At 48.6% G+C, this 14,672-nt stretch overlaps 1 protein-coding gene across 1 annotated transcript in view; it reads left to right on the top strand.

Moving 5' to 3' along the window:
- LOC143766248 (uncharacterized) overlaps nucleotides 1-14,672 on the top strand; it is a 48,947-nt gene that overhangs the window by 20,012 nt on the left and 14,263 nt on the right. Inside the window, exons 2-6 of the mRNA XM_077253776.1 lie at nucleotides 11,809-11,887; nucleotides 12,017-12,163; nucleotides 12,239-12,362; nucleotides 12,444-12,541; nucleotides 12,739-12,829. Coding sequence (XP_077109891.1) covers nucleotides 11,810-11,887; nucleotides 12,017-12,163; nucleotides 12,239-12,362; nucleotides 12,444-12,541; nucleotides 12,739-12,829 — 538 coding nt within the window. The 5' untranslated portion in view covers nucleotide 11,809. The remainder of the gene's footprint in view (nucleotides 1-11,808; nucleotides 11,888-12,016; nucleotides 12,164-12,238; nucleotides 12,363-12,443; nucleotides 12,542-12,738; nucleotides 12,830-14,672) is intronic.

Here is a 14,672-nt window from a genome sequence, read left to right as displayed (position 1 = left end):
TATTCCTATCCTGCTGTTCCCTTACAATCCACATTCACCGCCCAATCCCCCCTCCACCACGACTCATACACATCAGCTCCTCACTGCTTCCATCTCCCATGTACAGCTCCCATGCACTTCTCACCTTCCTGAAAAACCTCAGCCCATCTTACCCAAACACACTGCACAAGACAACTTCTTACACTTCCAAAAACTACTTGCTTTTTATCTTGTTACTCCTACTGATTTCAGGGGACATATCCCCTAACCCCGGTCCCCCATCCCCCAACCTCAACCGCTACCCTCCCTCATATCAAAACCATACTAACCTTATTAATATTACTTGCACTCCCTCATCTCTCCCTTTCAATTGTGCCCTTTGGAATCCAAGGTCTGTATGTAACAAGCTTCCTTTCCTGCACAACTACTTTCTGAACAACTCTCTGAATCTGTTGGCCCTCACTGAAACCTGGATCCAGGACTCTGACACTGTCTCCCCTGCTGCCATCTCCCATGGTGCTTACAATTCTCCCATTCCCCAAGACCCACAAACAGACCTGGTGGTGGAGTCAGCATACTCTTGTCCCCCCAATGCACATTCCAGGTTATACCCCCAGTTCCATCACTCTCATTCCCTTCTTTTGAGGTCCACACCATCAGGCTCTTCCGTCCCCTCTCCCTCAGAGTAGCGGTCATATACCTGCCCCCAGGCTCACCCACCCACTTCCTGGACCACTTCTCAGCCTGGCTGCCGCACTTCATGTCCTCAGAACTACCAACCCTTATCCTGTGAGACTTCAACATTCCCATTAACAGCCCCACTTCCACATCTGCGTCCCAGCTTCTATCACTAACCACTTCTCTAGGCCTCTCACAGCTCTCAACCTCTCAAACACACAAAGACGGTAACACCCTGGACCTGGTCTTTGTCCGGCTCTGTTCAATCTCTTACCTAGATAACTCACCACTTCCCCTCTCTGACCACAACATTCTCTCCTTCACACTCTCAATTCCTCGCCCACCCCAGCACTCTCCTACCTACCACACATTCAGAAATCTACAAGCCATTAACCCTCATACACTTTCAGACTCCTTACACTCATCATTGTCCCCAATCTCTTCTATTTCCTGTCCTGATCTCGCGGTACATCACTACAATGAGACTCTTAGAAGCACCCTTGACCAAGTAGCTCCCCTCACCCTCAGAACCTCCAAACACAGAGTGAAACAGCCCTGGCTCACATCGCAAACCCGATTTCTCCAGCGATGCTCTAGAAGTGCTGAACGCTTATGGAGGAAAACACGCACACCAGAAGACTTCATCCACTTCAAATTTATATTAAGGACCTATAACTCTGCCCTTCACCTCGCCAAACAGACCTACTTCACCACTCTGATCTCCTCACTATCCAACAACCCCAAGAAACTTTTTAACACCTTCCACTCCCTCCTCAGGCCAAAAGCACAAGACCCTATCACAGACATTTGTGCTGATGACCTGGCCTCCCACTTTATAGAGAAAATAGACAATATCCATCAGGAAATCCGCTCCCAGACACCAAGTGCAATGACTCCCATTCCTCCCTGCATCTCCCCTGGCTCACTCTCCACTTTCGACCCCATCACAGAAGAAGAAGTCTCCAAGCTCCTCTCCTCTTCTCGTCCGACTACATGCACCACCGACCCCATTCCCTCACACCTCCTCCAGTCTCTCTCTCCAGTCGTCACAACTCACCTAACTACAATTTTTAATCTCTCCCTTTCCTCTGGCATTTTTCCCTCCTCCTTCAAACACTACTACACTTTACTAAAAAAAACCACCCTTGACCCATCATGCACAAACAACTACAGACCGGTCTCCAATCTCCCCTTCATCTCAAAACTCCTGGAGCGCCTAGTCTACTCCCGTCTTACCCGTTACCTCTCCACTCATTCCCTCCTAGACCCTTCACAGTCCGGGTTCCGCCCCCTACATTCGACAGAAACTGCACTCAAGGTGACCAATGACCTTCTAACAGCAAAATGTAACGGTGACCACTCGCTGCTCATTCTCCTCGATCTTTCTGCAGCTTTCGACACTGTTGACCACCCTCTCCTACTCTCTAGGCTCCAGTCACTAGGCATCAAGGACACTGCTCTCTCCTGGTTCTCCTCCTATCTTTCTGAATGCTCCTTCAGTGTTCTGTTCTCCGGCTCCACTTCATCTCCTCTTCCTCTCACTCTCGGGGTACCTCAGGGCTCAGTCCTTGGCCCCCTTCTCTTCTCCCTCTACACGGCCCCAATTGGACAGACCATCAGCAGATTTGGCTTTCAGTACCATCATTATGCTGATTACACACAACTATACACGTCATCCCCTGACCTTACCCCCGCTGTACTACAGAACGCCACTGACTGTCTGTCCACAGTCTCTGACATAATGTCCGCTCTCTATCTGAAACTCAACCTCTCCAAAACTGAACTTCTTCTGCTCCCGCCTTCTACTAACCTCCCTAAATCTGGCATTTCCCTTTCCGTGGGTGGCACCATAATAACACCCCGGCAGCAGGCACGCTGTCTGGGTGTTATGTTTGACTCCGATCTCTCCTTCACCTCCCACATACAATCTCTTGCCCGCTCGTGCCGCTTACACCTAAAGAACATCTCTAGAATCCGCCCATTTCTCACCATGGAGACAACAAAAACTCTCACTGTCGCCCTAATCCACTCCCGTCTGGACTACTGTAACGCTCTATTAATTGGCCTCCCCCTCACGCGACTTTCCCCTCTCCAGTCTATCCTTAATGCAGCAGCCAGGGTCGTCCATCTGGCTAATCGTTGCTCGGACGTGTCAGCTCTTCGCCAGTCATTACACTGGCTGCCCATTCATTTCAGGATACAATTCAAAGTACTTGTTCTCACCCACAAAGCTCTCCACAGTGCAGCACCGCCTTACATCTCCTCCCTCATTTCTCTCTATCGGCCTAGCCGACCGCTGCGCTCTGCAAACGACTTTCGACTAACCTCTGCACTAATCCGTACCTCACACTCCCGACTCCAAGACTTCTCCCGTGCTGCACCAATCCTCTGGAATGCTCTACCCCAAGATATTAGAACCATCCACAACTTGCAGAGTTTTAGGCGCTTGCTCAAAACACATTTGTTCAGAGTGGCCTATCACGTTCCCTAATCAAACTCATTTTATGTTTGTGTGTGTGTAGCCCATTCGCTATCTCCATCTACCCCCACTCCCTGAAGATGGCCGGACCATCATTGTAAATACATCATTGTAAATACACACCTGTACTTTGTATCTCCCCACCTTATTGTAGATTGTAAGCTCTCACGAGCAGGGTCGTCATATTTATTTTATTCTGCTTTATTACTGTATTGTTAACATTGTTACCTATGACTGTTGTGTTTGAAACTGTTAAACTGTAAAGCGCTGCGGAATATGTTGGCGCTATATAAATAAAGATTATTAATATTATTATTATTATTATTATTATTATGAGGCAGCAGACTTATTCTGCACTCCATCTAGCCTCTGTTCAGCGGTATCCTTCTTTTTCAGAAGTACACAAAACTGTGGCCAACTGTACTTTTATGCAATCCTAAAAAGATGGACACCGCCGGATAACAGGTCAGACGGCATTCACAGTGCCTCCATCTGCCTTATTAAAGGGAATCTTCCGCCACAGATTCCATCTGAATCACGTATTTCAGAGATTTTCACGGAAACCCCAGTGTAAGTGCTCAGTGTAGAGCGCAGGATTAATGTGAGCTGAACCTTACTGTGAGCGATCTTTGGGAGGCAGAATGAACAAATCAACAGCAGGTATAGAATTGGTTTCATTTATTTTTTACGCCGTTCCTCGTGTGGTATAAGTGATTAGGCAACTTTATTCCTTGGGTCAGTGGGATTACAGTGATACCAGATTCATATTGGGCTTTTATGTTTGGCTGCTGTCACACACTAAAAGACATTTTTTCTTTTTGCAAATACTAGTTTTTGCATTGCCATATTTTGCAAGCTATAATTTTTTTCATATTTTGGCAAACAGTTATATGAGGCTTTATTTTTTTGCGGGACGATGACGTTGTTGTTATTGGTACCATTTTTGGGCACATTACATTTGTTTGATCGCTTTGAACAAAAACCTGCAATTTGGGATTTTAATTTTTTTTAGAGTCCTATGTGTGGTAGAATTGATAATGCAGCTTTATTCTACAATAACAGACATACCACAAATATATACTTTGTTATGTATACCACAGGTGATGGATATCTACTGTTCTGTGAGCCCCAGTTTTTATTCCACACACTCGTTCCTCCAATATTGCACTGACTGATATATGTAATTACATTATACTAATCTGCCTATTTTGGGGCTTTTGCAGACAGATTGTAACTATATATATTGATTCTGATTACATCTATTTTAGCTCTTAATAAGTTATTAAATATCTGCAGGAACTTATATGAATCTCTTGCATTATATGTTTCCCCTATAGGTGTTACTATCGCACCTGCTGTGACATTTGTTGGTTTCCGCTGTGGCTTGTTATTTGTAAACTGCTCAATATCTTCTCCTTTGCTACGCCACGTGGGCGCTTCCTCCGGGCAACTGACTGGTGCGGTGAGAGAGGAGGCATGCGCTCAGCATCGATGGACTCGTACTGTGCATGCACCAGTATGGGACACCCTTATAGACATCCTGACATTATCTGGAGCACATGCGCGAATAGCGATCTTGATACAATATGGGGACACAATTTTTCTCTCTGCATTAGCACTCTTGCATTCTAGCATGACTGTTTTTGTTTTTCTCCGTTTGCTGTCTGGCCTAAAATATATGGGTTTTATTAGTAGATGTCAGGAAAAAAAATAGAATGTAGTAAAAATAGTAAAACATTAATGATTCCACACTACTCCTGTGCCACCACTGATTGAGTCCTCCAGTCTCTGTATTTCGTTGTCAGTCCCAACAAACTTGTGATACTTATGGCAAATTCGTTGCCAAAGCAATGGCCATCATAGCCAGTGATTGGGAACATGGAGGAGATGACTTGGTCATCAATTCAACTAATGTTCCAGTCTGTATGATACAAGAGAAAAGAAAATCTACAAATTATATCTCTGCATATGTTTCTGCGGCGCCCCCACACCGCCGCAGGGCCGAGGGGTACCCGGAGCCGGGCCTCTAGTTCTCAGTCTCGGGGTTGTCACGGTGGCTAGACCCGGTCCGTGGCCCTGTCCGTCAGTGGGGGACGTCCGGTGCAATAGGTGGTAGTAATGGTAGCGATGTAGCGGTGCAGTTGTGGGGTGTAAGTCGCGGTAAATAACGAGGACACCAGGTTGCAGTCTCTTTACCTCTTTACTGGAGATCTCTGAGTCCTCAGTCCGGAATACGGTTCACCAGGCTACGCAAGTCCGGCCGGTCCAATGGCACCTCCAGAGTTCTCCTCTCAGGTGGAAATCTGTGCCTTCCTTCTTAGCGCTATGTGTTGTAGTCCTTCCCTGCTGTGCTCACGGAAAGTGACCCCACAACGGTTGTGTCTGTTTCTTAAGTTCCCTCACAACTCGATTTGATGTTCCTCTGTAATCCACCCCTTCCCTGTATTCAGGTTGGAATGGCACCCGTTTGTCAGGTAGGCCTGGAGTTCTTCCGGGACCCTAGAGATGCCCCTCTCCCGCAATTGCCCCCCAAGACTTCATAGGCGATATGTGGTAGACAGCCAGCCTGAGACCGACTGCCCTGCCGCTGTTTGGAGTATGGCTTGAAGCTGTATTCTAATCCACTCCCTCGGCGTTCCGGCCACCGGTATTGCGCCTCAGCAAGGTGCTGCCTCTTTCAGCACAACCCCTGCTGGTATTCTCCTTCTGCTTGATCTCGTTTCTCACTCAGCACAATCTGTCTCGCTTCTAGTCCTTTCTTGAGTCCCGCCGCTTCCAGGAGCCTGCGCGGACCCGTTACGTTCTTTCAATGCCAAGCCTCTGCCAGGATCCCACCCCTGGCAGAGACCCTACAGTCTCTCCCTTCACAACACCCCCTTCCACAGGGTGTTGCTCCGTTCAATCCCGTCAGCGTTCTCTCTCTAACTTCCTGCCTGACCCCCAGTTTACCCACTATGGTGGGGAGTGGCCTAATGAATAGCACCCTTAGCTCCCCCCGGAGGCCCTGCTGTGAAACATATTGGTGTCTGTGATACCTGATTGGAGGAACTCCTTCAGTGCCATCGAACGCACCGTGGCTCCCCTTAGTGGCGGAGCCACAGTACTGCAACGACCAGGACTCTGGGGCGCTGCACTCCCCCCTGGTTAAACACAGTACTCCGGGACTGGGAAGAAAAACAACAATACAGATTAGCAAAAAGACATACAATTTTGTTGAGTGCAAAACGATAAGTATACTTGAACAGGCTTCCCTTTATGGGAGGTGAGGACACTTTTAACGTTACAAACATGGTCAACATTATAAATTACAGGCTATGCATAACTCCTGTTACCCAACCGGGTATTCTACTTAGTGCAAATTCTGGAACAATAAATTAACATTGCCTTTAAGAAACACACACTCTTAGTTTACCAAAGGCCTTCCTATAATCACATTACAGGGTAAGGTAACTTCACATTCTCCTACTTTGAACCTGCAGGACCGCCTGTCCCTATGGCACCAGACCTACTGCCTCTCCTTTCTTTTACAGGACCGCCCCGTTCAGCCAGGGCCTACTGCCTTTCGCTACTATACATAGTATAGACATAACATTCCTTTCATTTAAAGAACTCTGAGCCCGCTCTACTCGGCTCCTTTAAGGACTCACTCTCTAACCCCTACGGGTTCGCTTTCTGTCCTTAGTAACAAAGTAACTTTCTATGGGGACGCAGGGTTGACCTTCTATCCTCACCTTCATAATTACTTCCTTACTTTCAGCTATGCAGATCTCTATCTCTACCCCTACGGGCTCTCTGCATCTTTTCTTTCTGCAAAACATTATTTAGATTTCACATTTCAACAAATTCAACACATATAACTTAGCATGTAAAACAGTTACATTTCTTTTTCAAGCTTCATTATCACATTACTGTTCTGCAACAGTATCTTTCTCAAGTTCAATTTCACACATCCCCTTTAAGAGGGGACCAAGTCTTTCTGAGGTAGCTCGTCTTCTCAGCCTACCAGCCCACGCAAAGGTTCCGGTATGGTATCTTCGCAAAGTGTCTTTAACTAGAACCGGTAGGAAAGGTATCTTCACAAAGTGTCTTTGGCTCAAACCAATAGGGCAAATATCTTCGCAAAGTGTCTTTGGCTAAAACCAGTAGGGAGCACCTTTAAGAAGGTGCAAACTATTTACAAAAGAAAGTTCGAATCATGCACAGTCCATGATTTCTGCAGTTTGTGTAACTTGGTGCAAAAACTTCAAGAAAAAGAAAAACAAACAAAGGGGATCCCGGGTCAACAGAGGGATCCATTAACCCTGGGCGGTTTTAGCAGCAACAGGAACAGTTAAAACAATAAAGTAGCAACTATTTACATTTTCATCAACATTGAAAGCAATATCTTACTGAGGTTCAGCGGAAGGTGATCTCCTTCCTGGCTTCACCAGACCCACAGATCGGTCCGGTGAGCCAGGACGCCGTCCTGGCTCCAGTAAAGATAGAATCCCTCTTCGGGAGGTCCTCCTCGTCGGTAGGCGTACCCGCCTCTCCGGGGCGCGGTGAGGTCGAACTTCCCCCGGTTCCGCGGGGTCAGGTCCCGCTGCTTTTCCTCCGGGACTATCCTCTTCTGGTGTCCCAGCAGCAGCCTGGAGGGCGACACATCGTTGGACCCCCCGGGCAAACCAGCCCGTCTCACTGGTGTTCCTTCTCCACCTCGTATAGGTGACGGCGTCCCCCGGCTCCAGGTTACAATCAAACCGCCTGCCAGAAGGTTCCACCTCTTCTCGGTCCACCCGGACCTGGATCGGCTCCCCAATCTCCTGTATGACCCCTCTCCCTTGCTGGGGATGGAAGGCCACCACAACACCCCAGTGCGAGGGCGGGATCTCGGGGACACCAACCAAGTCCACTTGTTCTGCAGGCTGGGGCCGGCTCCGCCACTCTGCCATAAGGCGCCGTAAGTGCTCCGCATCCGGCATGATCTTCAGACCCGGTGCAGGTGGGGTGCTTTCAGCCGGGCCCGGGTAAGGGGCAATGGGAGACAGCTTGATCTCGGTGGGTTGGCCTACCCGGGTGAGCGCGCGGGCATCGGCCCTCAGTCGGCGGGCCAGCTGGCGGGCCTCAGCCGCAGCCACACGTCCCTCCGATAACGGCGTCGGAGGTCGGCCCATCGGGGACTCGGTAAGGGTCAGACCTCCCAGCAGCGGTGCCTCGGAGTCGGTCTCGGACGCCGCGGCCTCAGACTGAGCCGACTCAGCTCCGCGTGGTGCTTCTGGTGCCGCCATTTTTTGCTCTTTTCCCGCGTCTTCTTCCCGCGGTCTCTTCCGTGGGCGGCCCCGTCCCCATGGTCTCCACCCTCCGACCAAGATCAGGAGGCGTACCTCAGCTGTTGACGGGCACGTCCTCAGGACACAAAAATACTTAGACTGGGCGGCCATTGCTGTTCGCGCTCTCCAGCTCGTCTACGCCCACTCCACGCCCCGCTTCTCTTCCTGCGCTCTCCTCAGCGCTGCAATGGCGGCGGATTTTGGCGGCAACTGGCGCAGCACAGTCTTTGTAATAAAGTACAGTCCAAGTACAACAAATCACAGTCTCTAGGCACACATGACCTGATTCTTCAGGCTTAAGTACATCCTGTTCGTGACGCCAAGTCTGCGGCGCCCCCACACCGCCGCAGGGCCGAGGGGTACCCGGAGCCGGGCCTCTAGTTCTCAGTCTCGGGGTTGTCACGGTGGCTAGACCCGGTCCGTGGCCCTGTCCGTCAGTGGGGGACGTCCGGTGCAATAGGTGGTAGTAATGGTAGCGATGTAGCGGTGCAGTTGTGGGGTGTAAGTCGCGGTAAATAACGAGGACACCAGGTTGCAGTCTCTTTACCTCTTTACTGGAGATCTCTGAGTCCTCAGTCCGGAATACGGTTCACCAGGCTACGCAAGTCCGGCCGGTCCAATGGCACCTCCAGAGTTCTCCTCTCAGGTGGAAATCTGTGCCTTCCTTCTTAGCGCTATGTGTTGTAGTCCTTCCCTGCTGTGCTCACGGAAAGTGACCCCACAACGGTTGTGTCTGTTTCTTAAGTTCCCTCACAACTCGATTTGATGTTCCTCTGTAATCCACCCCTTCCCTGTATTCAGGTTGGAATGGCACCCGTTTGTCAGGTAGGCCTGGAGTTCTTCCGGGACCCTAGAGATGCCCCTCTCCCGCAATTGCCCCCCAAGACTTCATAGGCGATATGTGGTAGACAGCCAGCCTGAGACCGACTGCCCTGCCGCTGTTTGGAGTATGGCTTTAAGCTGTATTCTAATCCACTCCCTCGGCGTTCCGGCCACCGGTATTGCGCCTCAGCAAGGTGCTGCCTCTTTCAGCACAACCCCTGCTGGTATTCTCCTTCTGCTTGATCTCGTTTCTCACTCAGCACAATCTGTCTCGCTTCTAGTCCTTTCTTGAGTCCCGCCGCTTCCAGGAGCCTGCGCGGACCCGTTACGTTCTTTCAATGCCAAGCCTCTGCCAGGATCCCACCCCTGGCAGAGACCCTACAGTCTCTCCCTTCACAACACCCCCTGCCACAGGGTGTTGCTCCGTTCAATCCCGTCAGCGTTCTCTCTCTAACTTCCTGCCTGACCCCCAGTTTACCCACTATGGTGGGGAGTGGCCTAATGAATAGCACCCTTAGCTCCCCCCGGAGGCCCTGCTGTGAAACATATTGGTGTCTGTGATACCTGATTGGAGGAACTCCTTCAGTGCCATCGAACGCACCGTGGCTCCCCTTAGTGGCGGAGCCACAGTACTGCAACGACCAGGACTCTGGGGCGCTGCATTTCCCCTTGTTATCTCCAGTAATTGTATTATTGCATGGGATTCTTTGACATTACATAGGCACATAGGCCTTATTTTCTTTGCATTCAGGTCTCTACAATAATGATTCTTCTCAGTGGAAATCTTCTATATATGCAGAAGTAGTGCTAAATGCTGTGCTTCAAAAGCATCCAGCAACTAGATGCGTTAACGCAATCACAGGAGACAGGGAGTGGTTAGCAGAGCCCCAGAGGGATTGTGGGAAACTATTACTGTTCTGGCAGCAGCCAACCAGGGGATGAGTGTTGTGTGTCAGTGATATGTCTCAAAAACCTGCAGGCAAGTGAACCATAGGGATTTCATTACAGAGTGGAGCTGGGCTAACACTTGGACTCCTAGTTGAGAAAATCTATCAAGAGCCGGTAGATAGGTGCTCTTAAGAAATTGTGTCACAGGGATAATCTCCCTCAGCAAACCTTCCCCCCTCTTCCATTACACTGTGCTAGAAGGAATGCTGTGTACTACTGTGCCTTTGTAAAGAGTCTTGATCTGTGCTATCAAAAGAGACTGTTAGTCAATGTGCCTCTAAGGCCAGTCTCACACGTCCAGATAATTCCGGTACCGGAATTATCCGTGTCCGTGTGCCCGTGCGTTTCTGTGGCACATCAGTGTGGCACACGTGCGGCACACGTGTGCCGCCCGTGTGCCGACTGGGTACCACACGCACTGTGCAGGAGACAGCGCTAGAGATAAGCGCTGTCCCCCCCCACGTGGTGCTGAAGCCGCCATTCATATCTTCTCTGCAGCAGCGTTTGCTGTAGGGAAGATATGAATAATCCTTTTTTTGTTTGTTTCTCGTGTTTAACATAAAGATCCATGTCCCCACCCCCCTCCCACCCCCTGTGCGCCCGCCCGCTGTTATTAAAATACTCACCCGGCTCCCTCGCTGGCGCTGCTTCCTGTCCTGGCCGCACCTTCTACTGTATGAGCGGTCACGTGGGGCCGCCGATTACAGTCATGAATATGTGGCTCCTCCTCCCATAGGGGTGGAGCAGCATATTAATTTCTGTAATGGGTGGCCCCACGTGACCTCATACAGGAGAAGCTGCGGCCAGGACAGGACACTGCGAGGGAGGCGGGTGAGTATTTTAATAACAGCGGGCGGGCGCACAGGGGTTGGGAGGGGGGTGGGGACATGGATCTTTATGTTAAACACGAGAAACAAAAAAAAAAGGATTATTCATAGAATCATATCTTCTCTACAGCAAACGCTGCTGCAGAGAAGATATGAATGGCGGCTTCAGCACATGTGGGGGGGACAGCGCTTACTGTAGCGCTGTCTCCTGCACGGCACACGGACTGCACACGGACAACGTTTGTGTGCGGTACGTGTTTTACACGGACCCATTGACTTTAATGGGTCCGTGTAATCCGTGCGCTCCCACGAACACTGACATGTCTCCGTGTTTGGCACACGGAGACACGGTCCGCAAAAAATCAATGACATCTGCACAGATGCATTGATTTCAATGTGTCTACATGTGTCAGTGGCTCCGGTACGTGAGGAAACTGTCACCTCACGTACCGGAGCCACTGACGTGTGAAACCGGCCTAAGAAGTAACTGTGCTGTTTATGAAGCCTGTGCTTAAGAGACTTGAATTGTACTGAATGTGCTGTGACATTAAACTACACTGTTCATGTTCATGAGGACTCGATCAATTGTATCTGTGTGAGCAAGTGGATCCATCTTGTGCCCGAGGAACCTGCAGTGCATGGTCGCCCTGAGTAACTTTTCCCCCAGAGTTCCAAAGAATTCATGAGACCTGTCCCGCCCCTATCTGAATCTAGTGGCGTACACATAACATATATTTAGAATTTTTTTTCTAATATACTCTTCAAGGATGGATTTGGACAAGAAAAAAATGGGAGAAAGGCTATTACAACTCACCCTAGAGATCGTCTTGCGGCTTACTGGAGAGGTGAGAGATTCTGATGACGTCACATTACAGCATTCTTATCTATGGGAATAACAGATGGACAGAACTGGAGAGGTGAGGACTCTGGAAATGTCTGTAGTGAGATTTATTAATGTGTCTCTCCATAACCAGGATTACAAAGTAGTGAAAAAAATCTCTAGTGAGCGCTGTCGGGCCGCTGTGTCTGAGGGATGGGGAAGATCCCTGAGACATGAGGACATCAATGACCAGAAGATCTTAGACCTCACCTACAAGATGATTGAGCTGCTGACTGGAGAGGTGACACTACTGGAAATGCTGGGACATTAATGCTATGAAGGGATCAGGGAATTAATGTATCTTTGTGTGTGTCAGGTTTCTATAAGGTATCAGGATGTCTCCGTCTATTTCTCAATGGAAGAGTGGGAGTATTTAGAAGAACACAAAGATGTGTACAAGGACGTCATGTTGGAGTTTCCCCAGCCCCTCACATCACCAGGTAATAGACAGGACTAAATACACAATGCCTATAATTATCTGTGTAAATAATTATTTCAGTCCCTGTATGTGTTTCCTCCAGTTCTATCCAGTAAGAGGACAACACCAGAGAGATGTCCCCATCATCTTCTACCACAGGACTGTGAACAAGAAGATCCCAATGTTCCTCAGGATCATCAGGTAGATGAGAAAAGGTGTCATGAGATCTATGATGTGTAGATGGCTGTGAAGGTTTTGTGCTCAGTCTTGTTTTCTCCACCAGTATTCTACGTTTTATACTTGTCTAATGGGAACAGTGGAGATGGAAAGATTAGAGCTGATCATAGATGTGACTTCTCCATCTGTCTGTGATGTGACTTTTACAATATTTGTTTCAGGCTGAAGATCTGACGCATATTAATACTACAGAGATATATGTGAGAGGTGATGAGGGGTGTAAAGAGGCGATTCCTACAGAAAACCGACCAGGTGAGTAGTGTCCACTAAAGGTTGCTTTACCCATGCGATTGTCCCGGTGACCTCTGCTCACGTGACAGCCGAGACCTGGCTGCACCTCCGTCGGCTGTTTAACCCTTTAAATGCCACAATCTATATCGATTGCAACATTTGCTAGGGGCTCCCTACCCCGTCTGATCGGCACACCCGTGACATCATCATATATAAAACCAAGTGGCTCTTGCACCCAAATAGACAGTATATGAGATATCTAAAAAATAGCTCATAAACATATAAATAGTATCTGACTAAGCACCTTTCTAAAACCATATATTTATGTTAATAAAGATTTTTGTACATTTGGCTTTAGCTTCCCTATTCATGTAGGTTTAACTTGTGGAAGTGCCACAAATATCTAGGCCAGTTGATGTATATTTTCAATCGGTACTAAAGATGATAATATCATCCAAACACGCCGACGCACACTTTTGTGGCTCTAAAACTATGTACATCAGCCTTTGGAATGTGGTCAGGGCCTCATGTAACCCAAAAGGTAAGAGGACATAGTCCTAGAGACCAACCGGTGTTTTGAAGGCGGTCTTTTATTTTACTGACTTCAAAGGCACCTGCCAGTAACTCTTGATCAGATCGGGCATCATGTATTACTGGACCTGCCCCAGTCTCTCAATCACCTCGTGAAAATTTTTACACTTCATTCAGTTTTTGGAAATTGTTACACAATCGTAACGATGCATCCGGCTTAAGAATCCATACATAGAGGATAGCTCAGCCACTCCTGGACTCCTCAATAACTCCTAGCTTGGAACATTTGTTTCACCTCAGTCACGATAGCGTGCCTCTGACACATTGTATGCTTCATTCTTATCTTTGCCTGAGATTCGGTGACAATGTCATGTTGGATGACAGATCTTTGGCCGGGCAGCTCTGAGAATACGTCCATATTCTGCTGTACCAATTTCCGAGCCTCTTGTTGCTGCTCCCGGGACTGTGTTGGAGAGTCCACAAACAATATGACCGGAGTCGCATCCGTAATATATTCCCGGTCTTTCCACGCCTTTAGCAGAATTACATGATATATTTGCTCGGGCTTCCTCTTCCCAGGCTGATATACCCTGTAATTCACTTCCTCAACCTTTTCTCGGACTTCATATGGCCCTTGCCACTTGGCCATGAGCTTACTTTCTGCAGTGGGCTGTAAAACTAATACCCTATCACCTTGTTTAAAGGATCTGACCGTGGCCTTTCTATTACATGCTCGGCTCCGCGTTGCTTTGGCATCCAAAAGGTGCTCCTTTACCGCCGCGATTCAGTCCTGCATACTCACCATGTACTCTATTACACTTTTTATCTCTTTGGCTACGTCCAGCAGGCTTCGGGGATGTCTAACGTACAAAAGCTCGAAAGGAGAGAACCCCATTGAAAACTGCGCTACTTTTCGAACAGCAACATTAAATAGGACAGAAACCTATCCCAATCCCTTCCATCTTTGGAGTCCACTTTTTTTAACATAGATTTTAGGGTTTTGTTAAACCTTTCCACTATACCCATCGTTTGGTCGATGGTACACCGATGTGCGCAACTGTTTAAAGGGAACCTGTCACCCCACCCCAATTCTCGGGCATGCGCCATCAGGAGAGAACTGTTGGCAGAGCGCAGGCGCCGGGCATGTATTTTGAACACAGGAGGCGGCGCACAGACGCAAGAGGGAGATGATTGACGTCTCGGAGGCGGTTGACACCGGGGGGAGAAGACATACTTCCTAGACACAATAGGGGTATGGCAGGCAATTTATAAAAGTGATTATTTCAGCATTCCTAGGGATACTAAGCATAAAAGCTACCTTCACAGAATGCAG

The sequence above is a fragment of the Ranitomeya variabilis genome, chromosome 4 (genome assembly GCF_051348905.1).
Source record: "Ranitomeya variabilis isolate aRanVar5 chromosome 4, aRanVar5.hap1, whole genome shotgun sequence".
NCBI classification, from domain to species: domain Eukaryota; kingdom Metazoa; phylum Chordata; class Amphibia; order Anura; family Dendrobatidae; genus Ranitomeya; species Ranitomeya variabilis.
The sequence above is the reverse complement of the archived record's forward strand: the minus strand, read 5'-3'. Positions and strand labels throughout refer to the sequence as shown.